General features: G+C 40.2%; 1 protein-coding gene across 3 annotated transcripts in view; it reads right to left on the reverse strand.

Annotated features, from left to right (window-relative positions):
• PKHD1 (PKHD1 ciliary IPT domain containing fibrocystin/polyductin) overlaps positions 1–27155 on the reverse strand; it is a 471024-nt gene that overhangs the window by 208839 nt on the left and 235030 nt on the right. For all 3 annotated transcript variants that reach the window (XR_006604139.1, XM_045071248.1, XM_045071247.1), the window contains exons 50-53: positions 24712–24889; positions 23144–23339; positions 12367–12432; positions 6182–6310 (exon numbers count right to left, since the gene is read on the reverse strand). Coding sequence is in view for 2 of the 3 variants with exons in the window: in XM_045071248.1 (XP_044927183.1) it covers positions 6182–6310; positions 12367–12432; positions 23144–23339; positions 24712–24889 (569 nt within the window). In the remaining variant the exon portion in view is untranslated. The remainder of the gene's footprint in view (positions 1–6181; positions 6311–12366; positions 12433–23143; positions 23340–24711; positions 24890–27155) is intronic.

The following is a 27155-nucleotide window of genomic DNA, read 5'->3' on the forward strand; positions in this document are numbered from 1 at the left end:
CATGCCTGCACACACACACTCACATACATAAACACATACACAGCAGTGAGATTAAAGACAGCTGCAAGTTCTTTGCTGGTCCTCCCATTGAGGGGCAGAGCCCAAGTCTCCTCCCCTGTATCTGGGCTGCCTTTAGTGCCTCACTTGACCAAGAGAATGCAGTAGTCATAATAATATTCTGAGGCTGCTAAGGTTGACTTAGAAGACATGCAGCTTCCACCCAGGTCTCTTGGACTGCTCACACTTAGAGAACTCCCTCTTAGACTGCTCTTTCTTGGAATCCAGCTGCCATGCTGGGAGAAAACCCAGGAAGCTCCACAAAGAAACTGAGGCCTCTCAGTTGACAGCCTCGACTGAGCTCCCAGCCCATAATAACCAACACAGATCACCAGCCATGGGAGTTAGCCATCTGAAATCACGCAGCCCAAGCTGAGCTTTTAGATCACTACTTTCCAGCCACCATCTCTCTGTAATGCCTGGAAGATCCCAAAGAGGAATACTCCAGTCTTCCCCACAAAATTATGAGCAAAATAAAATGTGGGCTTTGAGCTATTAAGTTTCCAGGTGGTTTGTTAAATAGAAATAGATTTCCAGAACATGTCAGTCACCATTCTAATGCCATCCTTCATAAAAAGGACCCCAGTAACCTAAGCTTAAATTTCTTCCCTTTTCCATTTGCCACTAATCCAGAACAAATGGGGTGATGGTTTGCAAGACTCTTTGGTTTCATCCAAATGGGTCAAGGTCAGAATATTGAAAAGTACTCAAGCTACAGGGATGTAACATAATAGGTATTATATCTGATTTCTAATTGATTTTGCATATTTAAATCTCTGTTACATGTATCTTATCCTCAAGTAGTTCTAATCTCAAGTAAGAAAAAAGTAAATCAAACTAATAATGCTATGATTACAACATTCTGCATCAATTCTCCCCCCAATATTACTTTCTGATTTATGATCATTTCACCTCATATCACCAACTTTAATGCCTTGTGATTTAACAAAGCAATGCATTAAATATTGCCATCTTTGAACATCACACGGCTTTGATGAGCTTCTCTGCCATTTAAAATACCCAAGTATTGAAAAATCAGAACAAACAGAAGAACTATTATAAAGGAAAAAACAGTATTCTCCCATTCATTTCTTCAAATAAGGAGAGTTCAAAGTGATACAGAAAAAGGAACACAGTGAATAATATCTCACACACACACACACACACATACACACACACTGTGCTGGAGGCTATATGATATCATATCTGTACCCTTCAGAACAGAATCCTATCACTTGGAATTAAAACATATTTTCCTTTCATTACGCCTCCTCTGTGTGAAAAGGGTATCATCCTGTCATGGCTAAAATTCCTTCAGAGAAAGCACTGGAAGCAGTGTATACAAATCCTCTCAGGTCATTTCAGGACAAAACGTGAAGTACAGGTTAGCAGGACTGTTTCGTCCATTGACCGTTCATGCTTGCGAAAGTGCAATTTGTATAATATGGCAGATAGAACTCGCTTCCACTCTGTAAGATGTCTAGAATGCATTTATACCAATTCTTTCATATTTAGGAGGCAAAGACAATCAGATATACTTGTTTATGGGAAGCAAAGTTATCATAAACTAAAATGCAAAGCAAATTCTTCATGATTACCTTAGCTGACTCCATATAATACCACCGAGAAGAATTTACAGCTTTTTCAAAAGCCAATGTCTATAAAGACAGAACGCCTTGGAGGAAAATGGTATCATACTTAAGATAGTGATATCTTTTATTAGTACAGTAAAGTCCTATTTTTATGGAATAGGATGGGTCTGAGGTCATTCCATAAAATTGATTTCCCAGAAAATGGAAATAGGCAATTTACCCTAAGAATTTTATTGAAAAATTATGCTATTCTATTTGAATAATGATGGGAATGTTCTACACGTTTCCTTTATTAATGAATTAAAATACACAAAACACCATAAAATTATATTAGAGGTTCAAAAGTATCACTTAAATCTTCTTTACCAGTCACTTTCATTTTGTAAAATCAGCAGTTCCATTAAAATCGTATTATGTAAAAATGGGTTTTTACTGTAATAATAGTTATTACCTATTTAGCTCCCAAGGATGTTGTGAAAATTAAATAATAAGCCATTGGAAAGCAAATACAAAGTGTCGCTAATACCAGAGGCCAACGGGGGCAGCCAGATGGAAAAATGAAGGAAAAGAGTACCTGATACATTAAAAATCACGGCTTTCATCTCTAATTCCATTACTGCCAATACTCTATGCAGTGGTCATATGTACTGACATTATCTCATTTCATCTTTTTAACACCATGACATCCATATTAATTATAGCCCTCATTTTACAGATGAGGGTCAGAGAAGTTTAAAACTTGTCCAATGCCACATAATTGGTCAATGTCAAAATACAAATGTGAACCCAGGTTTATCCTAGTCAATAGCCTGTCCTCATCTCCCGAAGCATCACTAACTCCCCAATAGGTCTTTGTGTCTCTTAACAGCCCCTCAGATCCCTAACTCCATCTTTCAAGGTCCTCTTCTGCCACGAGGCCATCTCTCTTCCATTCACCAGAGACATTTTGATTCAAAACACTTCTATTGCTGATTCCAGTCATTTGTTGTATTATTATGTATCTGTGTTTTATTGACTCAGCTAAATCCCTAGCTATTTATTCTAGGTTATGATGTATCTGACTTGCCTTTGGAGCCCCATGTCAGCAGCACCTGGTACAGTGCCTCAAACACTGAGTGTTCAGTATACGTTGGCTAAACAGAATTGGAAAAAAGTGTTAACTTGAAATACAGCTACATTTGCTGCCTGATGTAAAGCACATGCTTTTACTCAAGGCTTGTTACATCAGATACCTCTTTGAGAAGTTTCGCCAGTTTCCTCAAGTGTCTGTACCTAAAGGGGATGTGGTAAGATTGAATTCTTCCAGGATCTCACATATGCTAGGTACTCAATAAATAGCTGGGTTATTTTTTTCCCTTTTTAATTCTGAGTGAAGGAGACAATGTGAACAATAAGCAGAGAAGTTTAAATCCTGTATAATACGTAATCTGATTTGGATGAATCAAAACAGGCAGGGATGATAGTGAGTTTAGTTTAGTTTAGTTTTGTTTTGTTTTTTAAATAACACTATAAAAAGGGCTCTGGAATTAAACTGATTTCTTGTCTCAGCCTCTTGATTCACTAGTTGGATGAAACTTAGGCAAGTTACTTAACCTTTCTGTGTCTCAGATTCCTCAACTATGAAACAGAGGACAACAGTAGGATTCACTCATAAACTGGTTGTGAGAATTAATTGTGAAAAACCATGTAGAACATGCAGAGTGCAGGGCACACACCAACACTCAAATTATATCTGTTGCTATCATCATCAACAGCATCATCATAAAAATCTTAATTCATAGGTGTCTGCTCAAAGGAGAATTATTTTTCACAGACCTGCACAGTCTTAACAGTTGTACTGTATCAGACCCATCAATCTCAAAAGATTTAACTCTAATATTAAATTGTGGGTGGCAGCACTGAGATTGTACACTCCACTCAAGCAGTATTTGTTTGTCTATTTTGGGCCACACATGGGTGAACAAACTTACTTGATTCAATGAAGACTGAGAATGAGTGAAACCAGGAGAACTAGACAAAAGTCGAGGATACAAAACCACAAGTAGAAAGAGAAGGTGAATTTAGACTAAAGTCCATCAAAAGTCAAGATATCAGGGTTTTCCAGAAACCTGAAAGGAAAAGTAAGCCAGAAAAACTTCTATGTGAGACCCCAAACGGAACAGAACAACAGATTAAAATGTTGGCCACTGTAAGATCGCTTGTTGGAGTTAAAAGAGAGCATAATTATAAGGGAAGGGGAAAAAGGCAACAGAACAACAAGGACTTCATCTATTACATATTACACATCCGTTTTCATTCACTTATCTTTCCATTTGGAAACCAGAAATAATGAACAATAACTGCATGGTTAAAAAATCTTAATGTCTCTGATTCTCGAAATAAGAAAGATACTTTACACAGCCAGTGCTTGGGCCTCTCCCCTCATGCCCCACTTTTTCCCAAAGCACTGATTTGTGCTATTTTATCTATCTAGTCTGTGCTACTTAAGAGCAGCTTCATGGAGAATTCAGGCCCATCTTATGAATGACCACACACAAACAAAGGAAGCATGACAGACAATGCTGGGGGCTCCCCAAAGTCAGGACGATACAGTCAACTGCAGTGCCCAGCAAGATAGCCAAGAGGACTCCTCTCTCAGCGTAAAGGTCCCAAAGGATACAAAAAGCTTGGCAACCTTCAAAAGCTTCGCTTGCTTCCTGCATGGGGTGGGGGGAAACAGCTTGCTCAGTGGGAAAAACCATAGCCCAGGGCCAATCCGCTGGCTACGTTCATCAAAGAAATGGCTGAGACAAGAACAGATTTTTCCCTTCCCTATGGGAATGACTCATGAGATTGTTTATTCAAAAAGTTACATTCTCCATTGAAAGAGGTGGATGATAGGGGAGTTGGATGATAATAATAATTGAAGTTCCCACTGGTCAGTCCACCCCCTCCTTGTCCTTCATCTCTCTCTGCACAGCTCTACCAGCACACCCCCATGCCCAGAGGTGCTTTCCGTGTTTTAATCATCCTGCCTTCATTTTTTTATCCTAAATAAAACAAGCAACACAACTACTCTTTTTCATTTCTTCTTCGTCCTTTCAGAAAGGGAATGCGTTTGATGGGTTAAGAATAAGGCCTTCGAGTCAGACTGCGGGGGTTAAAGTCCTGAGGCTGAACTTCAAACTGCAGGAATCTGGGCAAGTGACTTACCTGTCCTAGGCCTCTGTTTCCTGGTCAGTAAAAATAGGCATGATGGGGGCACCTGGGTGGCTCAGCGGCCCAGCAACTGCCTTGGGATCCACTCATGGTCTCAGGGTCCTGGGATCTCAGACTTCCCACCCATTGGGGGGCCTGCTCCTCCCTCTGCCCCTCCTCCCAGCTCAAGTGTGCATTCAAATAAATAAATTAATTAAGCTCTAAAAAAAATAGGGATGATAATATCACTTATATCACAAAGAAGTTCTTCTCAGGGTTGAATTTTTTAACATGTGGAGAATCATTCCTGCCCTGTTGTTAGCTGTCAATGAACGTTCAATATTATCATTGTTAGCCCTTTGCAGATGACCCAAAGTTCTTTTTCCAGTATTTTTTGAAATTCAATATTACCTTAGGAAGTTCAAACTGAGCCATAAATGAAATTAGGTCTTTTAAGGAGAATATATTTGTTCTTTGAAGAACATTTTCTTCTAAGGGTAGGGAGATTTTCTGGGAGTTTCAAGAACTTGCTCTTAAGAAATGAATTTTAAGGGCACCTGGCTGGCTCAGTTGGTGAAGCAGGTGACTTGATCTCAGGGTGGTGAGTTTGAGCCCCACGTTGGCAATAGCTATTACTTAAAACAATAATAATAATAATAAAAATCTTTAAAAAAAAAAAAGAAAGAAGAAATTTTTAAGTATGGGTATGTGTTTCTGTTTATCTGAAGAAACATCTTCCTCCATATGTGTCTATGTGGGAAGAGAGTGCCAGACAGATCATACATACATATATACGTACATACACATGTACATAGACTATTCTTTTTTCTGTTTAATTCATCTATTTCCCTTTCCATCATCTTTGAAAAATCATGGCAACAGAAGAACTTATTCATCATTTTTTCTGTATTTGAAAGATTCTATACTTAAAGTTTAAAAGTTCTGTATTTAAAAGATTCACAAAAGGCAAAAGAAAAGAAAGCATTTGCAAATTGCTTCTTTCCAAACACTTATGTCTTTCCAACATAAGGACACTAAAACTTTCTGCAAATCTGTTCTCTGCCACATAAGAAAAATATCCCATTAGTGAATTATTATAATTCCTTGTGGTATTGTGACTACTTAGTCCACCTTTAATGAAGGTTAGCGGAGCGAATTTTTTCTGGATTTCATAAGATTATGAAATTCTTCACCTATAATAATTCAGAAAAGAAGGTTGTAGATGTGAGTGCCTACAAATAAGATTGCCCACATTCTGTATCTGTACCATATATTTAAATGACAAATAATCCCCAACTGGATTGTTCTGGTTTAGTCTGTCTGTGATTATTTCATTTGCATACTGTTTTACTCACTGGGTAAAATCAGGACATCATCTCCAGGACCTGGAATGGTATGGTTGTGTCCTCCCCAACCCTCTTCAATCCCTGTCCATGCTTCAGGAAGGGACCATTTAAAAGCTGACTCAGATGCAGAGGTAGAAGCTACAAAACAAAAAGGAAAACAGCAAAGTAACTATGAAAATCTGGTTCACTATAATAACTTGCAAATTGTATCCTCATTTTAGGATATTGATGATATTCTTACCTCCCAAGATAGCTGCCTTTTGATATTTTATAACCTAAAAATCATTTTATCAGTGTAAAGCAAACAATTATTCAATCCTTTGATTACCTCCACTTCTAGGGAAAACATGTTCTACTTTTGTTATTAAACATTTGTGCTTTGCTTGATGTAAATATGGCATATGTTTGTCATGAAACATTTGAAAAGTGCAAATATAGAAAGAAAAATAATAACAATAATAGTCTATAATCTCAACCTACTGATAACTGCCATTAAACTTTTATTTGCATTTCTTTCCAGAACTTTTCGGCATTTTTATATAATTGAGTTACAACATATATATGCAATTTTATATTCACTTCTTTTTCTACTTAGCTTAGCCATTTTAATATGCATTTCCTAATGTTGTTAAAACTCCTTGTCAACATAATTTTAATGGCTACATAATATTTTATCATATAAGAAGTGTATCATTGACTCAAACCTTAATGTTTGGTATTTAGGATCTTTCCACTCTCTTTTAAAATTGTAAGTAATGCAGTGTTAAATACCTCTATATAAATCTTCCAGTAACAATGATTTCTTCTTAAAACAGAATCTCAATAGAATCACTGAGTCAAAAGGTATAATCTTCTCATAGCTCTTAATGCTTATCAATAATCTGGACACTTCTCACTGCAGTAATTTACATACAGTTCATATGTTCTACCTGGTTTTTATTGATTCTGTCACTGATGATCAAATGGCATTTTCTTTTCAACCAACCCACTGGCCTCTTCATCAGGAATTATAACATAAATCTAATAATTTCTAGTGGAAACCGCACAGTATCCAACACACACAACATCATGTTGAACTGCCCCTTGCACGTTCTTTTCTGGGGTTTGATCTCTATTACAGAGAGAGAGGACAGAGAGAGTCTCTCAAAAGAGGATGAAAAGATTCACAGATGACTCCAAACATTCTTTGAGTTTCAAGAGCTCAAACGATGTGGGATCTCACATGATTGGGGAGTGGAGGCAAAATCCCATCTGTTACACTAATTTCACAAGCAGAAAATGAGTGCCTTCCCTACAAAAATCTCCTAAAAAGTAAGGATAGAGAAAGGAGAAAAATGACATTCTTGCCTAAAAGGAGCTAATAATGGTGTGTACGTTTCATAAATGGATATTGGGAGGATAATACTCTAAAGGGAGTTTTAATGGTACCCAACAACAAGAGAAAGTGAGACCTTGCCAGGGGAGGCTTCCTGCAGAGGAAACATCTGAGCTGCATTTTGAAGACTTGGGAGCTATAAAAGTAAAGGGGACTGTGGTAAGGGTTTGTACTCCAGACAGAAAGATGATCATTAGTAATGGCAAGAAATAAGAGATTAAGTGGTGAGTCTCTAAGCAGTTTGTTGCTGAGCCACAGAGCTGGAAGGAGGCAAGTGATGAGAATGGAGAAATAATCAGAGAACCAGGTGTGATGGGTAACAATGATGGAAGAGCCAAAGATGACCCCTGGGTTTCCAGCACATCAGTGGTAATGGGCAGAGATGTCCATTAAGATAGACATCAATGAATTCAGTTTGGGCCATAAAGGATTTGAGGTATCTTTGAAAAGACCTCCAGGTGGAGGTACACAGCAAGGAGGCATTAGATATGAATCTGAGGAATGGGAGAGAGCTCTGAGTCAAAGAGATGGGTTTTGCGGTAATATTTGAAACTCTAAGGACGGTCATGATAGCTCCAGAGGATGACAATGTGAAAAGAGAAAATTCCTGAGGTCAGAACCTTGAGCAGCACCCAGTTACTTTGTCTACAGGAACCTAACTCCCTCATAATCATAGTCTCATTAGAGCCTGGGGATAACTGAAAACTATGTAGATTATAGTCAAGTAGAAATCCTAGGCAATTTAATTAGCACAAAATAGACACCACACCATGGGAATTGGGCATGGGCTTAGCACAGGTTTCACTCAGGAGCTTTCTATTTTACAAACACCAAGATGAAAATACCTAGTTTCCTCCAAATTTTGCCTCCTTTCGAACACTATACTCTGAATATTCAGGTGGGAATGGGGTAGGGGATTTGTTGAAATGGCCACTAAGTAGCACCACAAACACCAGACAGAGATATTCTGATGCTTTATTTCCAGTGATATTTCAAAAGGGCAATGACCAGGCTCTTCAAATCCACATACCAGGCTTAAAAGCCTCTTTATATCACAGATGTTGGAAACAAATTCTTCACTTTGCCATCTTCACCCTTATTTATAAGGGGGCTGAAACTATCTTTAACTGAACAAACCAAATCTTAAAATGACTGTTCTAAGTTTTTATGAAGGAATTTGATCATTCTATACATTCTGCCTTAAAATAAGAACACTTAATAGAGAAGAAAACATGTTTCAGTCTCTTGCAAAGTTACCAGATTTCTATAATTAATATCCAGCTTCTGTATGGCTATCACTAATATAGAAAAGTAGGGAGAGAACAAGAAGCCTACAAGGTTTAAAGAAGAAGCAGAGATGTACAAGAACCAGGAAAGAGGAATGTCTTAGAAGCCTATAAAATAGAGCATGTCCTGAGGGCAGACATGATCTTGTTAATAGTGAAGTTCTGATAAGAGAGTGAATAAGGAGTGACTATTGAATTCAGGAAACAGAGCCCAGATGATCCAGATGAGAGTGGTACCAGTGGAATGGTTGAGATGGGAACCAGTGTGATTACAGCGGATTGAGGAATGCAGGGAAGGAAGGATTGAGGAAGGGAAGACACTGGGTCCGACCGTCCCAAAATCTCACTGAGAAATGAACAGCCTTAGGGATTTGAGGCATACAGGCTTTGATCTGTCTTCCCAGTCTTTAGATAAATGAGTCTTACCTTGAAATAGGATTCCATATATTTTGGTCAGGACCAACATTTGGGAGGAAGCCTCACCTTGCTGTCCTCTACAGATCTGTCACTCAGCAACAGCTATGATTTAAGGCAGCCTCCAACTTGCTATCTGAGCCAAATATTGTCCTCTCCACCTTGAACCTTCATCCACCCAGCTTTTTATGGCTCTGCGTCAAGAGACTAGTCTTTTGAGAAGTTTGTAGCAGAGATATCAACTAGAGGAAGACTCAGAATTCATGAATTTTGTTTTGTTTTGTTCTAAATGAGAGGCACTGACCAGAAGGAACTAGTAAAGGAGAGATCAGCGACACAAGACCGAATCATTTATTGATAGGACAAAGTTCAGAAGATGCTAAAAAGGCTGAGTTGACTTCAAAAAGAAGAAGGGCTGACAGATGCTCAGAAGCCTGAGGAAAAGAAATAAACTTAGCTCTATGGGGAAAGGATGGCAAATTTAAGAAGAGATTATCTGAGCATCATAGCCCCCTATGACTATGTGCCATATTTCCATAGCCCCCCCGAAAAGACAACATCGATGAGGTAAAGGCTCTTCAGAAATATTTTTCTCTTCCCCGAAAGTGGGTTGTCTTGCCCATTTTCCCCTCTCCCATTTTTTATAAAGCCTTATGCACATTGAGAGGAAACCAGGACAAACACATTGTTCGAAGAACATGAACCACCTGCACTGGGGTGTTAAGAAACCTGGATATCCTCTTGACTCAAATTAGCATAAATCCTCACCACAAACCCACTGAGCATCCATCCAATAACCTACATCACCACCACCTCCTCTGCTTCTCCTCAACACTGGACCATATTTCTGCTGGTTCTGAAGTTTCCTGTGTGCAATAGAAATTGCACACAGTGTGCAGCACCATCTTGTACACTCAGAATAAACCTACAATTGACTCAACTAGGAGACTGTCTGCAACAGAACACCCTAACCCAAAATGTCTCATCTGCATTACACACTGATACTGAATCTCTGAGTGGGTTAACATATAGCTAGAACTCCATTAATCATTCCATTGTTGTTTTGGCAAAGAATTTTTTTTTAAGATTTTATTTATTTATTTAACATAGAGAGATCACAAGTAGACAGAGAGGCAGGCAGAGAGAGGAGGGGAAGCAGGCTCCCCGCTGAGCAGAAAGCCTGATGTGGGGCTCAATCCCAGGACCCTGAGGTCATGACCGGAGCTGGAGGAAGAGGCTTAACCCACTGAGCCACCCAGGTATCCCGGTCAAAGAACTTTTGATACTGTAATAATTTTTCTGTTTTTCATAGAGCTTTTAATTAAGCAAAATACACACTCACATTTAAATTTTGACATCAGCACATATGTCTCCCATGGGAATCAAGGAATGTCTCAAAAATATATTAGTATTTGAAATATCTTTCTGATGAATGGTAATGTATGAATTCTGTATCTCTGTGTTTAGGATTGTTTTCTGTTGCAAATTTTATCAGCTAGGAAAACTGACTATATACAATTAATTTTACTTTAAGGCATAAATTAATATGTGCCCCAAAAGGTACTTTGAACATCTTAGAGTTTATATGGTATAGCAGAACGAACACCAGGCTGAGTTGGGTAACCTGAGCTCTCATCCAAGTTCAACCACTGACTAGGTGTGACTAAGTAAACTATATAATCTCTAGGCTTCCATTTCCTTATTTGTAAAATGAGGCAATTGGATAGGATAGCCTGTCAGGTTCTTTCTCTTATTAATATTCTATAACTCCCTGAATTTTTCTGTTTATTTAGCATGTTGTCATTGATAGGCCAAATGAAACATCTTCCGGTAAAACTGACACCTGCTAACAAGCCCAGGGGGCCGGCCACACACAGTCTCCTTCCAGAGAGTCCTTAATGCAAAACTCTTCCTACTAGGTCCTGAGTGGCACGGCACCTTGACTATACAGCTCATTGAATGAGGACTGGCCACCCATAAATAATGCAGTATCTTCTTAGGGGAACTGGCATGAGAACTACCCCCAACCGATATGTCCTCTATAAATGGCAACTGACCCAACCAACTGGACATTTGAACACAGAACTGTCAGAGAAGAGAGAACTGCAAGATACTTTTCTTGGGAGCAGTTATTTTAAAAGAGATCTATTCATTGATTATTTAGTTAGTCATTTAATCGACATCTCCATGTGACCATAAGGCCCCATGGAGTCAAACATCATTACTCATTGTATCCTCTTGCATCTTGCACGAGAGGCCCTCAATAAATAATGCATCATGAGCCATCTGAAAGAAAGGAGAGATAAAGGACAGGGGACATAAAGAACAAAATGTATGGTAACCCAGAAACAGTTCTGAAAACAAAGAACCATGTTCTTCCCAGTGCAGTAAGCATGGAGTAGTAGCCATCAGTACATCCAGTTTCTAGCTTTAGTCTAGCACCTTTACTTCATTTACGTATTAATTTAAATGGAGCAGTTAGATCATTTTCTGATTAACATAGGCTCTGCTCTGACATAACACAAAAATGCCACTGGAAATCAAAGGAAAACTTAGCCTTTGGAAAGATTTGTCCCTGACGCCAATGCATAGTTAAATTGGCTCAGGATAAACAAAAACAAACCATGAAATGCATTAGAAGGTGCCTAGGAGTCTTTTAGTCGTGGAGAATTTGACTTTTATGAGTTAGAGAGATTTCACAGAGCCATCTGACTTTTGGGAAGGGTTTGTTTACCCTGATGTCCTGAAATTACTGGGAACAATTAAAGTTTTGAGAGACCCTGAATTTTTCTTTCCATTTGGTAGAGGCCTAATGGCCCATGTGCAGATCTGGACTTCTGTGTCCACATATGGTCCATAATTTATGAAATGTGCTTATTTACATGTTTTAATTCGTACTTCCCGATGTTTTGAAATGCACCCTTCTTATAGCTTTCTTTGAAATGCAGGCACATAGTTCAGCTATAGGGTGAGACAATAGGGAGTTGTTAGGCATGATAGCATTAGGGCTGTTGCCTACCTGCTTATAAACAATTTAACGGAAGCAATCTATAGAACTATTACTGGAGGGAATTCAGCTATACCAGGCACTTCTATTCGGTGGGTGGGTTAATACTCACCTGAAATAGTTGGAGGCACACCTTCCTTTACCTGGAGAGTCACTTGAATGTGGCCTTCACCTGAAACTGAATACAAAAAGCCACAACTTGGATGGGATGCAAAGAGCATCTTAATACAGAAGATAATTATATGTGATAAAGATGGCTTTATGCTAAATTCCCCCCAACCTAACTAAATTTTCAAAATAAAAAAAAATGAAGTTCTTGTTAGTTAGTCTAACAATTGATTTCCAACATTTAATTTTGATTGCTTTTATTTGATTAAACTTAATTGCGGTTAGGGCTCCAAGAGAATTGGCACATAAATAATTAGGGGGGGGGAACCCTTTAGCCATATGTTCTTTGGAGGCCAATACTGGTCAGCAGAACACACCTCTTATCCTATTTCCTCTCCATCATTTTGAAGGCTTAGCTTTTAGAATTCATGTGTTTTTCAATAGAGTTCAGATCACCCATGAAATGTATTTGCTTTACCTTTATCCAAACAAATTGTCCTTTTAATGAAGGCTTTCTTCCACCAACCCCCCCACCCCCGCCCTTGCTTTCTCCTCCATCTTCCAAACCAACTGAGCACATTTAAAAGGCCTGGGGTTCATTAATTTTAAGTGTTCAATAAATTAGTGGAAATAATCAAAAGGCCCGATTCTTTCTGATAATGACAATTTGATGTCAGTATAAACCAGTAGATTAAGCTGGGAACATATGCTCCTTTACCAAGAGAGGCTGGCTGCTATCATTAAATAGTGAATGCATCTACAAGGTGATCTCACGCCTGATTAATTAGTAATCAGGTGCGCCAACTCCACTTTTCAGTAACACCTTGTCTCTTATTGGCTAATTACCTTTCTGCCTTATCAGATATCATGTGAGCCAACACCTCTCACCACTGGAGGGCCCAATGCTGTAGCCTTAAGGACTTGTCAAACTCATGTTCTCCATTTGCCTTTCCATGGAACCTAACCCTTTTCCTCCATCATAAGATGGAGGAGACAAGGGTCATTTTTTTCTAATTACAAAGGATAAGCTTCTAAATATTATAAAATAATAACAATATTATTACATATCATCATCATCTCCAAAGGGATCCATGATGAGTATTCCCCTATTCCTCTATTCTTATTTTGATAATTACTCTCATATAATCTTTTCCCATTATAAAAAAGTGGCTTTCCCTTACACTGTGCATATTTTGAGACCAGGTTCAATGATCAACATGTTCTCTATGTGTTCTACTTTATCATGACTTCTGAGGCTTCATTATATTGTTTCTCTATCCTGTTGCATATTTTATCTACTTTTCCATCTCAAGTAAATAAATAAATATAATGCCAGAAGACCAGCGTTTCATCTCTCTTTTTTTTTCTATGATGTCTAATTTACCTTTTAGTGCTCATACTGATATTGGTGATATTTATCCTAAGCTTGCTCTCAACTTAACAAATATTTATCAAGCACCAAATGTGGTAAATTTCAGATTGCATCAGTCATGAGCTCTGTCCCTAAATCTTGGAGGGAGGGACTTTTCTCATATACCTTAAGGACACAGGACCTTGCTAGACATGTAGACACTTACTATACATGAACTAATCTAGAAATCCTAAATTTATAGGGCTCTATTCAGAATACCAGTACTTGACTGATAATTTCAACCAATTGAGCAAATAGAGGCAGGAAATAACCCTTTTAAAGGAACCAAAAGAAAAAAGAATAAAATGGTCTCAACTGAAAAGAAAAGATGACATCTAAAAGCATGCAAAAGGCTAGCAATGGAGTCCTCTTCCATATGAGACAGGAATAAAATATTATAATAGAATCAAACTCTAAAGAAGGTAAATTAGAAAAAAAAATCCATGAATCATTTGGAAAGGGTTATTAGTTCATTTAAAGATTTTATATAAATCATCCTTGTTAAGAGCAGCTTCCAAGTAATGGTAGACTTCACTACATCTGTTCCCTCTTCCTTAAGACAGAGCCCCTGGAGTAAAGAGAGTTAAAACATAAAGTCACATGTGACGAAGTCTTTTTCAAAACCATTGTAGTCAGTTTATAATGCCTCGTGCATTATAGCTATCATGGTGATGATTAACCCAGAGACTGAAAAGGCTAACCCCACCACATCCAACCCCCACAACAGACTCTTGCCTTTCCATTGAGGAAGTCACTTCACCCAGGCCCTGTTTTTGGTCAGCCAAGGCCTCCTCGTCAAGGTGCTGTCACATCTGTAACTCTACACTGATGGTTTCTGAACCGTGTGGCCACTGAACTTGTTCAGCCTCTACACACGCACAGATGTCTCCCACCTCCGGGAGAGCCTCTTCCTCAAAACATACATTGAAAGCTACTGTTCCTTTTATTAAAGCAAGTGTGAGAATACCATTCAATCTGAGAAAAGGAGTAGTTTTGGTATCCAGAGAAATGGAGAAAAGTTACCAAAGGCAGGAAAAACTGAAAGAGTCTATTTCCTTCAGCACCACTTATTCATGGCCTTCTGCAGGCTGGTTCTGAGATGTGAGGGCGGGTCAGAGGGCTGTTCTTCCCACACACCATTTCCACACCCTCAGACAGGAGCCATGGGGAATCAGGAAGAAGAGTGCAGGTGCTGAATGAAGTCAGTTAATGTTAAGCAAGGTCTAGTATCCAACAGCCTGGGTTTGAATCCTGAGTCTTCCAGTTCCTTGATGTGGGCAACCAACAAGTTCTTCATCATTTCTGAAACCCACCTCCTTCCTGTGAGAAATGGAAATAGTTGTCCTGTCTACCTCATAGCATGATTGGGAAGAAAAGATGAGATATTCCCTCTAACATGTTTAGCACAGTGCTTGGCCCAGAAATGCTAGTCATTACCTACACCGTTATTACAGCATGCTCCTTATTCTAGCAGCCAGTCAACAAAACCCAAAAAATACACTTCTATTCCTTTTACCCTTTTTTACAGCTGTACCTAATCTTGATGGGCCACAATATTCAGAGTTGGAAGCAACTTAACCAGATCTGCTAAAGTTTGCTAAGTGCTTTGACTCTATAAAAGACAGTGTAAATGTTAAGCGTCAGTTCCCCTTTGGACAAACACAAAGAGGGATGAAAATCATTTGAGCATAAAGGTATTGACTCAGGAAGAGTTTAAAAGCCTTACATGAGCTGTGATATTATACATATGTCTTCTCAGTGCTTATGATTTCTGAGTGTGTGTTTGTAATATGAGAATGGTTAATCTACTTTGTTTATAAATGGAGCCTCATTGCAGTTGATCCTTCCCAGGTTGTGAGAATATCTGGTTGGTCCTCAAAAAGAAAAGAAGCCTTTGGGTAAATTAGAGGCAAATTATTCTGATGGCTGCTATATGACGTAAGGCTGTTATAAACACAGAAAGCTAGGAAAAAGCAAGAAATGTGCCAAGGAGGAAAAAGAGTTACTCAGCCAAATATGATACCAGTGTCTTCCAGAAATTTGTATTGTACCTAGCCAGTTTGGTCCTCACTAGGGCACTAGGGAAGAGAAAAATTAATCCTCCCCTTGAGTAGGTCCATTCTCTCTTGCAGTTTTGAAGGAAGAATTAAGTACCTTTCTATATAATAAATAAATAAATAAATAAAAACAGGTGGCATCTCGACTCCTTTCCTATTTCATTCTTCCCCCATATTCCCATTTGCACTTCACCATTGAGGTTTAGCACATATCCAGACCTCTCATTCAATTCACATTTACACAGTGTGCGTCAGCCGTTGGCTAGACACGGAAAGAATCTGAAACAGCAACTGCTATCTGTGTCTGCAGATTTCTCCCACTCTCTCCCTGTCACACACCTTCTCCCTCGATCTCTGTCTGCCTTGGACCCAGGTTCCTGCTCTGTCTTCATGAGCCAGCTATTGGCTTTGGTCCCCTCTCTCTGCATTGCAGCTTAGCTTGCCCTATCTTCTATGTCTACTGCTTCTCTCAGATCTGTCTCACACACCTATACACTCCTGCTCTGTTTCTCCCTCCCTGTTCAGTGAACTTGATCTCACTCCCCAGAAATCAGCCTTTTTCACATGGCCATTGAGAATTACTGGGAAGCTAATGCTTGATTCACAGGACCATACTTCCATCTGATTCCAGCTTCGCAGGGGCGGCCACAGAGCCAGCTTGACCCTCGTAACACAGGACCTTTCAAAGTCCTTCACAGAAGCATTACATGAAAATCCTGTGATCATCATTTAGTCTTCCAGTATCCGCACTAATATTCATTCATGGAAGGGTATAAGTTATTTTTTGAGGTATAAGAATTATGAATTCATTCAAGGCACTGACAAATATACCTACATTAACTTCAGTCCTGAGAGTTCAATTAAACCTTGTTAATGAACTCAGAAAACAGTAATGATTGTTATTCTGACTCAGGGGTGTTGACCCCACTTGCACTTCCTGTGAAAAGTGGGGCATCTTTGCAGATTGACAGAACCAGAACTTCCAAGGGAGGGGACAGGGAACAAGCATTCCAGTTGTTTGTCCAGGAGGCACATTTAAAAAGGCCCAAATTGAGGAATTTTACAACTTTTTCAAGACCGTGATTTGTTCCATAAGAGACTCTTAATCTCATAAAACAAACTGAGGGTTGCTGGGGGAGGGGTGTTGAGGGAGGGGGCTGGGGTTATGGACATTGGGGAGGGTATGTGCTATGGTGAGTGCTGTGAGTGTGTAAACCTGGTGATTCACAGACCTGTACCCCTGGGGCTAATAACACATTATATGTCAATTTTTTAAAAAAAGAATGTGGTTTGTTAATGGAATATTACGCAGCCATCAGAAAGGATGAATCCTGACCATTGACACAGGTGGAACTGGAGGGCATTATGCTAAGTGAAATAAGTCAGGCAGAGAGAGACAATTATCATATGGTTTCATTCATATGTGGAACACAAGAAATAGTACAGAGAACCACAGGGCAAGGGAGGGAAAACTGAAGGAGGAGAAATCAGAGAGGAAGACAAATCATGAGACAAAAAAAACAAACAAAGAGAATGTAGTTTGTTCTCAAGGGCAGGTGTTCTTAGCAAGTGAGGAAAGAGATCCAGATTTAAAAAAGAGAGAGATCCCTGTGCTCACACGTCTTACTTTTCATCAACTACACCAAAATCTTGCAGACCACGTTTTATTCCCAACAGATACACTGGGAGGTGATGATTTTAGTGCCATTAATGTTTTATTTTTATAGCAATGGATGCTAATGTATTTTAGAAAAAGCAACTAGGTCATTAAACCCATAATTATGGATATTATTGCTTACAAAGAAGTTAGGTTTTGAAAATAAGATGCCGTGGGAATTGATTTAAGAAAAATCTTAGGTAAATAATAGAACAGGAGGCATAGCAGGTGACAAGGAGTAAAGCTGGTATTCAAATATCTAAAGTTTAGGAAGCACAGAGCCTTTAATAAGCTCAAGTTTTTTCCGTAAATGGAAGGAAGAAGAACTGGTTTACAAGGGTATATACATAAGTTTGGATTTAAGCAAGCCAAAACACCAGTATACTAGAAAAAGTACTGAGTGAAGGTCAGAAAGGCTGAGTCTGAATGCTGGTTGTACTCGCTGTGCTCCACGTAAAGTAGGGTCGGCCGGCCGTCAGCATCACTCAGAATTACCTCCTTAAGCAGGGTACTTCCTAGAAAAAATATTTGATCCTGACTTCTAAGTTTTCCTTCCTCCCTTCTTTCCCTTTTTTCTTTATTTCCTTCCTTTTCTTTGCGGGAGAGAAATTGCTTGCCACCAAGAGGTACAATTCGTTTTCCCATCGCCAGGTCCTGTTCCATTCTCTCTTTGCCATAAAGTTTAGCGCAGTTCCCCAAAGTCAATCCTCTAAATTTCTGACAAAAATCCTTGGGGATCTTTGGGGAATGAGTTTTCTATAAGAATGTAAATTAATTTATTAACTAGAATGCTATGGATTGCCTTAGAGGGCCTCAGCATGGGCATGGTGGCAGTTTTGAAGGATTATGATTCTGCTCTGCTTATCAAACCCTCCCCAAATGCTCGGGGCAGCTGGTTGAGTCCTCTCTCCTGCACAGATGCTAGTAGAATTCCTTCCCGAGTAGCTGACCGGGTCTTCTGGACCAGCTGAACGACAGAAGGCTGGAGGCAGCAGCCTGCCCCTACTCCACGCCCTGAGCACTTTGGAGAAAAAGAGAAGCTGCAGGCAGGACCCAAGAGCTCCTGGCCGCAAACTCAGGAGAGCACTCCTTGTTTCCAGGATGTCCCAGGTTAACAGCATCTTTTCCGGGCCTTCTGTGTGACATGACCTGACTTCTTGCAGACAATGAAGTCCATCTGTTCCTCTATCTATGGCCCTCTTGCCCTTGTGGAAGACAGCTCCGGCTTCGTGCCAAACAGCCTGCCTTTATCTTGGTGACTGGGCCATTTGGAGACAGGCACTGGCCAGCCTGGCTAGACACATCTTTTTTTTTCCCCCAGCCGGATCACAAGAAGGTGGTGGGCAGGAGCCTCCGCGCCTCGCAGGCGTTCGCTCAGCTGCCGCCTCGCACAATATCCCGGCTTGGCCGCGTCTCCGAGGCGCGAGCAGGGCTGTGTGAACCCAGGAGGGCAACCGTGAATGGCCCGGCATCTGACATGAATTTATCACCGGCTGCTGGTTGGGTGAAGGAGAAAGCACAGGGAAGGGTCTGTGGGTGTTTAATGCCCCCTGCCACAGCCCAACAGTTTGCCCTCAAGAGCCTTTTCCTGATATAAAAGGACAGGGTCAAAAGTAAGTTGACCCCTGACAGAATGTACAATTATTAGGGGAGGACTGTGCACGAGCAGCTGCTGGAACCCCACTGGCTCCCCATCGGGCTTCCAAGAGTCAGAATATGAATAATCAACTCAAGATTGTTTCCTCCACCCCATCAACCTCCGTCACCATCCCCCCCAACCTTCTCCTCCTGTGTTGGGCAAGTCCTATTATCTTCCTACAGGAAGGAGCAGAGCCCTCGCTGGCAGCTGCAATAATTGTGTTCCTATTGTGATGAAGACCTCCTCCCAGCCACCCCCCTACAAGTGGCCATTGTGAGGGGAGAGTCCGTGATTATACGCTCCGCCTGATGCTTTGGGGGACCCAGCTGCCTGAGTACTGACACACGAGCGTGCGTGCGGACGTCCAGGGAGGGGGCCGGTGGAGGCTAGAGGTGGGGGGGGATCCCGCGTCTGTGAGACGGGACCCGGACACACCAGACCTTTTTCATAAGTCAAGCCCAGAACAAATGAGGCTTTATCAGGCCCCAGTGATGAGGGGGTCTCATCTCCCTTTGAAGTGGGGCTGCGCATGGGGCCCAGCAGCTTTTCCTCCTTTGGACCAAGCAAACATCCTTCTTTTGATATGCTACATGCTCATTATCTCTGCCCCATTTAATGATTTTTGATTGAAGGGTGGCGGCTGGGATGCCGAGAAGATCGTTAGAGAGGCTCCGTCCAGCCAAGCCTGCAAGAAAGGCTTTCCTTGTGCCCGGGCCTACATTTGGAATTTCTTAACAGTGTGCGCTTGTTCTTAGAGGCAGATAAGGGCTGAGCGTGAAATTCTTAATTAAGCAATAAATAGAGAGTGGGGTGTCAGCAGATGTAGCCAGTAGCCATGGCAACGGGAATCACATGGGCAAGAGAGCTGAGACTAGATGTAGGCCTCGGGCCTAGGCCTGACTGACAGCTGAAGAATCCTACAAAGCTTGTAAACCAGATTAATTAGCTGACTAATTATTTCATAGCGTTAATGTAACTAAAAAATAAAAATAGTTAACCATGAACTGAAACATCCCTGAAAAAAAAAAAAAAAAAAGACAGCAGGGAAAGAGGCAGTGAGTGGGGAAGGCAGAGGCAGAAGCCGCTACCAGTTAATCAAATTGCATAAACAGAAAAATGGGCTCGCTGGATTTGACTCCGACTCAGAAAATATAAAAGAACACTTGTCCTGCAGTCTTGCCCGTTCCCAAGCATGGTGTCGAAAGTTACAGGGTGCAACTGGCACTCGTGATCACTTCTCACATCAAACGCTGCTCCTCCTGGGTCAAAGGAGATCACAGGAGTCCTTAGCTGTGGTTGGCTCTGCCGGTGGCTTCTTAGGCAAAATTCTCAGGGGCTTCCAAAAGGCAACCTGAACCAATCCTCTTAAGATATTTTTAAATGAGCGAGATGATCATATTCTGTGGGCAACAACTGCTTCCGTGGTATTACATTTCGGTCATGGAAACCATGTATCCTATATGTCATGTTATCACGAACCTCAGTTATCTTACAAAATCCAGTCAAGGAAAATAGAAGGAGACCCTTTTGGAAAGGTTAGAACATGCACATTAAGTTCAAGGCATGTGACGTTGTTCATCTTCTGAGGGGGGAAAAAGAACAGATCTAGAGAAATAATCTACTGGAAAACCGTGCAATAAAGTAACAGGGCATACTAATCCCATTTGAAGATATTTCGGGGTTTTGTACCACAGTTCCAAGAGATAAGTGGGTATTCTTAACCTTGTGGTAGAGATGAAGTCACTGAGGCATGGAACATTTATAATTCCATGCCCCAGGTGAAAAAGTCAGCCAGCCACCGATTAAAACCTAAACTTTAAGCTCTGGCCATGAACTTTCCAAAAGAACCTGCATCCCATAAAGACATTTGCTAAACAAACAAACAAACAAACAAAAAAGACAAAAGTTGCCTTGGTAGAGAAGAGGAATACTCTCAAAACATTATATGTATAGGATTTTTTTCTTTGTCACTGGGGATCAGTGAGAAGTTTTCTCTCACAACCCTACCTAGCATCCCCCTCACACACACACCCAATTTGGTCAGTGATCAATGATTATTTAGTGGGCAGCACACTCTAGTGGGGAGATCCAGAGCCAGGAGCTAGAATGCCTGGGTTCTGGTTTTTTTTTTCCTTCTCAGGGGGGATCTAAGATAAGTCAGGTATCTTCAATCCCACACAAAGTAGCCAAATGGAGGAAACAGAGATAATTGTGATTTTGGTTGAAACTTCCTATCCTGGGGGATGTGGTAAGGTTGCAAACAAACAATACAAAAAAGATGGTCCACTTAGAAGTGGTCAACAAATTAATGAAACACAGCCAATTACCAGTGAAGCGACACTCTGAACGAAAAGCCAGCCAGTAATAGGAGAAGGGTCTCTCCATCCTCCATCCCTGAAAGTCTGGCAGGAAATTCAATGGCCCTGAAAGAAGTCAAGCAGTCTCCCTACGATAAAAATGAAACTTCTGTATACACAGCTCTCCCATTTTTTTTTTTTTAAATCTCAGGACTATGTCCACATAGACTGTGAGGTCTTGACTTACGTTCTTTTCTTAGAGTAAATGTATTTTATGTAAATTACCATAGTAGCAAATTTATAAAGTCACATGGTCAAAAAAAGACAATTAAGTGAAAGTAACAAACTAATCAATATGTAGAATGCAGGGCAGAGAGCTAGAACTCAACAGCTGGGGTCCAGTTGGGGTACCCACTGCAACTACCTCACTATCATAATGACATTATGAGCCTTCCCAGGGATGTTGTAAACCTGACACAGAGTATATCCAAAACCATAACCAAATCTACCCAGTCCAACACAACTGCATGGGGTATCACCATCGAGGAGCAATGCAAGCCTCGGTTTCCCCTGAATCCTCACGTCCTCACTGTACCAGTCCAGGAATGAGCCACCTACCTACCCCATTCACTCAGATACTGGAGACACAAATGACCTCAGAAGCCAGTACATGGAGCACTGGGACTCGTCTTGAGGAACAAGGGTCTCCAAGTTCATTAAACAGCAAACCAACCCTCTGATTTCCTGATCCTTTTCCAACTCCTCTTATCTAAAGGCAGAGATAGTAGGACATTCTGATACAAAGAATGATTTCAATTAATAAAGGCTATCTGCCTAATAAAAATTTTGTATACTGAAAAATGCATCTATATCATATATATGCTCATCTATACCTACAGATGTACATCTATATATAAATACACAAATTTAGATAGATATGCATTTCTACCATATATGTGTGTAAATAGTATAAAGTATAAAGAGTAAAACTTGCTATTATTCAATAAATAATGATAACAAAGGGGAAGGAAATCTGTAGCTGTATGACTTGATTTTTTTTTCTTTATGTGACAAATGTTCCTTTACCATGCTTAGCTCATGCAGCCATTTAAGTCAGGTTGAAGTTCATGAACGAAATCATACCAATGGACAAGACAGGCTCTTCACAAGCATGCCAAGTAATAGGAGAACAATTTGAAATTAAAATTTTGTTCTAGGATATATATCAAGTGAACAGTCAGAGTTAATGATACCTCTTGGTTTTTACCTAATAGCTGCATTTGGCTCTAGCAGCAAAAACAGTCTCAGGATTTTTGTCCATCCTAAGTTTTTATAATTTTAGGTTACCTTTGTGGTTGATCAAGTCAGAAATAAAATTTGAATGGTACGATTCAGTGCAAATAAAATATAAAACAATCCATTTGGCAAAGACGCAGCAATACCAGGGAATTACCATATTTTCCTCTCCAGTGCTATTAAAATTTCATAATTGCAGGGCTCTGGTGTGGATCAGGCTCAGGTGACATACGGCTGGCACAAGGGAGAGGGACAAGGAACTCAGGACAACTGCCCAGGCAGTCTGATTTCAGAGCCCAACCATTTATTCGTAATCACACACCTCTCCCCTTCAGGTCCTCATCACTTCATAGCACAAATGTTTGGAATTCAAGAGTGAATGGTGGCTTCCAACTATTCAACATTCTCATCCAATTATACTTACCCAGATAGGTGAGTTGCCTCAACTGGGTATTGAAGAACCAGTCACAGCCTTGGTCCCGACCAGGTGATGGCAGAGATGGAAGGGACCGCCCCACCTGATTCCCACACCTTACATGGATGTCAGGGTAAGGCCACAGGACCGTGTGCACCAGCAGGAGGTAGTTCCCAGGAATAAAGCTGCCAAACGTTGCTGAGTACTTGGAGTGGGAGAATAAAACAATAATTCTCATTGAGTAAAGAAAGCTTTTGCCCGAAAAGAGCTACAAAGAATGTAGATGGAGTACTTTAGAAATATGGCAGTTCACACCAGACTACTCTTCTTGTAGGAAATGGGCTTACTAAATCCACTCCCTGATAAATTCATAACCACACCTCCAGAATCATAGAACGTGAGGACTCAAAGACTCCATTGGTTTCTCTTGTTTAACAACCTCGAGTAACAGAGGAGAAAACCCAGATGAGTAAGTTGACTTGTCCCAGTTCAAGCAGCTAGGAGGGCCAGAGCCAGATCTGAAATTCTTTTTCCATTTTTTCTCATAATTCAAAGAGGCAGGCAATGACAGGAAGTCCATCCATTTGTAACAGTAATAGCAGCCCTGTTGGAGCATTGGTTACATGCTCAAGTTCTATTCATAGCAAAGCATTCCATCCTCCAAAGATTCCCTGGGATTTTTACTATCACTGCCCCAATTTTACAGACAAGGAAGCTGAGGCAGGCGGAAGTTCAGTAACTTGCCCCACACCACAAAGCAGGGGAGTACTGAGCCAAGGTAGACACTAAGGTCTCCACCTCTACTGTCATCATTCTGATGACTTCACCTTAAAAACTCCCCCAATTCTAATGGGAACCTCAAGGGAAGGAAAGAACTCTCCTTTCTGAGAAGGGTAGTTGAGAGGGTCGAGGGAGCTTCTGCCTTGAACTATATCACACCTACGACCCATTCTCATGACTTTAAGGAGAATGTGAAGGAAGAAAGAAATGCATTAAAAGGAAGAGGAGAAGCTTGAATAAATCCACTGGCTTGTCTCCCCCCACCCCCAATAAAATGCACCCACTTTCCACATGGCCGTTCCTATATTCAGGGCCCCTAACCTATATTCAGGACTCCAACCGATTCCAATGAAGGTCCAGACCTTTATTTGCAAGTTAATCTTTGACCACAAGGTGGCAGTATGCAATGTAAAAATGCTTTGTTAAGACATTTTCTCTGGCTACAAACACTTTTCTAAGGGTTAAGTTGGTCCTTAACCCACAATCTAATAATGTAATTCTGTAGAATGCTTAGAAGGTATTTTTCATTGTATTAATAAATTAAAATTTCAGGCAGAACAACTGTGTTATTCAAGACAAAATTCAGATTCTAAAATTTCCTAGTTAAAAAAAAAAACTAAAATAAAAATAACCGTCATAACTTATATTCAGATTACATTCATCGGACCAAAATGTTGTGGCAGTTTTCTTTATCAGCACCAGAAGATGCTAATTCCTGCAAATTGCTATTTCACAGGTGGAAAGATAAGAGCTCCTGGGGAAAAAGATCATAGCTGTGAATGAATTCCTGGGGTTACCTGCAGAGAACTGTTGATCCAAGGGGTGTCAAACTGCAGTGAGTAAGTCTCTTGATCCAAGAGCAGAGCCATCCAGCCATAAAGGTTAGACAGTGTGTCATGTACATAATTGACAGTGGTTGTCTTATTTCTGCTGTCAGTCATGGTTAAATCATAAGAAACATCAGGAACATTAGCTCTAGGGTGATTTAAAAAGAAAAAAAAATATGGGTGGTAAGTTACTTGTCTATTTTGGATCTAATCCACTCCTCTGCCATCCATGGTAAGTCATTTTCTCTTCTTTCCATCTATGTCTTGGGCCATCTTGTCTGTGTGTCTATAGCGTTTTAGCAATCACTGTGTGGGTCAAACAGCCCACGTGGTAAGATGTCATTGGATCATTTGTCATTCCACTGATCTGGTGGGTTGAAGGTAGTAACTCTGAGATCTGAGACTACAGATAAATGCCATCTTAATGAGTTCATACAGGCCAGGACTATCTACTACTATTTTAATAAAGAAATGTCCATGTCTGGAATTTTGCCATAGACCAATTTTATCAACATCAGAAAACATATTATGGGAAGCAAAGACTGACACCAAGAACTAATATGTCTAGACTCTCAGAAGCCCACCCTCAACAGTCAGGCAGAAATGACTTCAGCGGCCTTCCCTAGAATGAGGAGGTAACCTGGCTCCTCTTCCGCCCAGCACTCACTCCTACCACCACACCTGGTATCAGCATTTTTGTTTATTAGTATAGATTGTGAGATTTTTGAGTTAGAAATATTTTGTGCCTTCTGCTCTCCTCTACCCTGGCATAGGAACAGCACATAGTGGGCACTCCTACCATGTTTGTTCTGTGAAGGATGAACTCTCTCTCAAACAGCTGGTGCCCATTTCCTCATTTATGGAACACATTTCTAGAAGTGCATTTTAGCAAATGAGGAAACTGAGGCAGAGAATGACAAAAGCATGGTGTGAATGTCATAGGACAGAACTTGAAATGTATTAATTTCCACAAATTACATAACCCACCCCAGAAAGTGATTTTTAAGACTTCACTAGAACAAACAGATTTAGCCACATGCTAAGACCCTAAAAGAAAGTCAAAGTAGACAGAAAATAAAAGACCAAAAAAAAAAAAAATCAATACACATTATGTCCTTCCCCCTTTGGTTTGGTTTTCCTGAGAATCTTTAACTGTGGCATTTTGCTGCAGGCAGATAATTAAATTCTCAAAGTAGAGGGAAATGAGAGGAAGGAGGATGTTGGGTTTTCAAAGTGAGGTGTGGCATGAGCATATCCAAAGCCAATTTACAATCCAGTGCATTTTATAAAAAAGGAAATGGTTTTTAGCATGAAATTCTTGGGCACTATGGTCCAATGGGCAAAAACTGGAAATCTGTATCTGCATACACGAGGTAGATGCATTTGGGTAAATTACTGACCCTCTTTAAGCTTTCATTTCCTTTTTCAAAAAATAGAGGTAAATAGTATGTATCTTACATGCATGTAAAACTGTGAAATTCAGTAACCATACCAAGCCCAGTTAACATCTATCCACAGCTCATTTAAGAACAAACCTCAGGGGGTGCCTGGATGGCTCAGTAGGTTAAGCATCTGACTCTGGGTTTTGGCTCAGGTCATGATCTCATGAGTCCTGAGATCTAGCCCAGAATTGATTTCTGTGAGTCTGCTTGAGATTCTCTCTGCACCTCCCCCAACTCACACATTCTCTCTTTCTCAAATAAATAAATAAATCTTAAATAAATTAAAAAAATAAAAGGGAACAGACCTCAGATATGCCAGATTTGCCATTCTGTACTATTTATTTTAATGTTTACAGTTTATCCACGATATTTGGTCATTTAACACACACTCAAAACCCTTGGTACAAATACAGTATTTGATACAAGCCTCTTGTAAGAATACATGCATTTCTTCCATTCATTAATTAATAAAATGAAAGGAATGAAAAAATCTTCAGGTCATTTGGGAATTAAAGAAAAAAAAAAAAGCCTATTCTTTTCCCAGATTTCTTGATGCAACATTAACTTAACCTTTAGAAACTCTGGGATGGGATACTTTCTCTAATTAGGCTTGGGATATTTTTGCGTTTTTCATATGTGTATCAGGATTTACACTGGAACTAAAGAACAATCCTAAACTCATATTCTTAGAGCCAGATGGACATGAGGGTTATCTGTTCCAAATTCCAATCCACTATAGGAATTCCCTCCACATTTCAACCTGTCTCTTCTTCCAGTTATGGGATGCCACATAGAAGACCACTCACACAGAAGACCATTGCATTTATGGAGCTTATTTTTACATTTGAATTTTTAGACAATTATTAGAAAGAGAAATTTTCTTCCTTGTATTTTCTATCCATTTGTCCTCAGTCATCATGGTTCCCTTTTCCTCCAACTAAAACCACACGTCCCAGAGTCCCAGGAGATGAT

The sequence above is a fragment of the Mustela putorius genome, unplaced genomic scaffold (genome assembly GCF_011764305.1).
Source record: "Mustela putorius furo isolate JIRA1106 unplaced genomic scaffold, ASM1176430v1.1 tig00003983_pilon_pilon_pilon, whole genome shotgun sequence".
Lineage (NCBI taxonomy): Eukaryota > Metazoa > Chordata > Mammalia > Carnivora > Mustelidae > Mustela > Mustela putorius.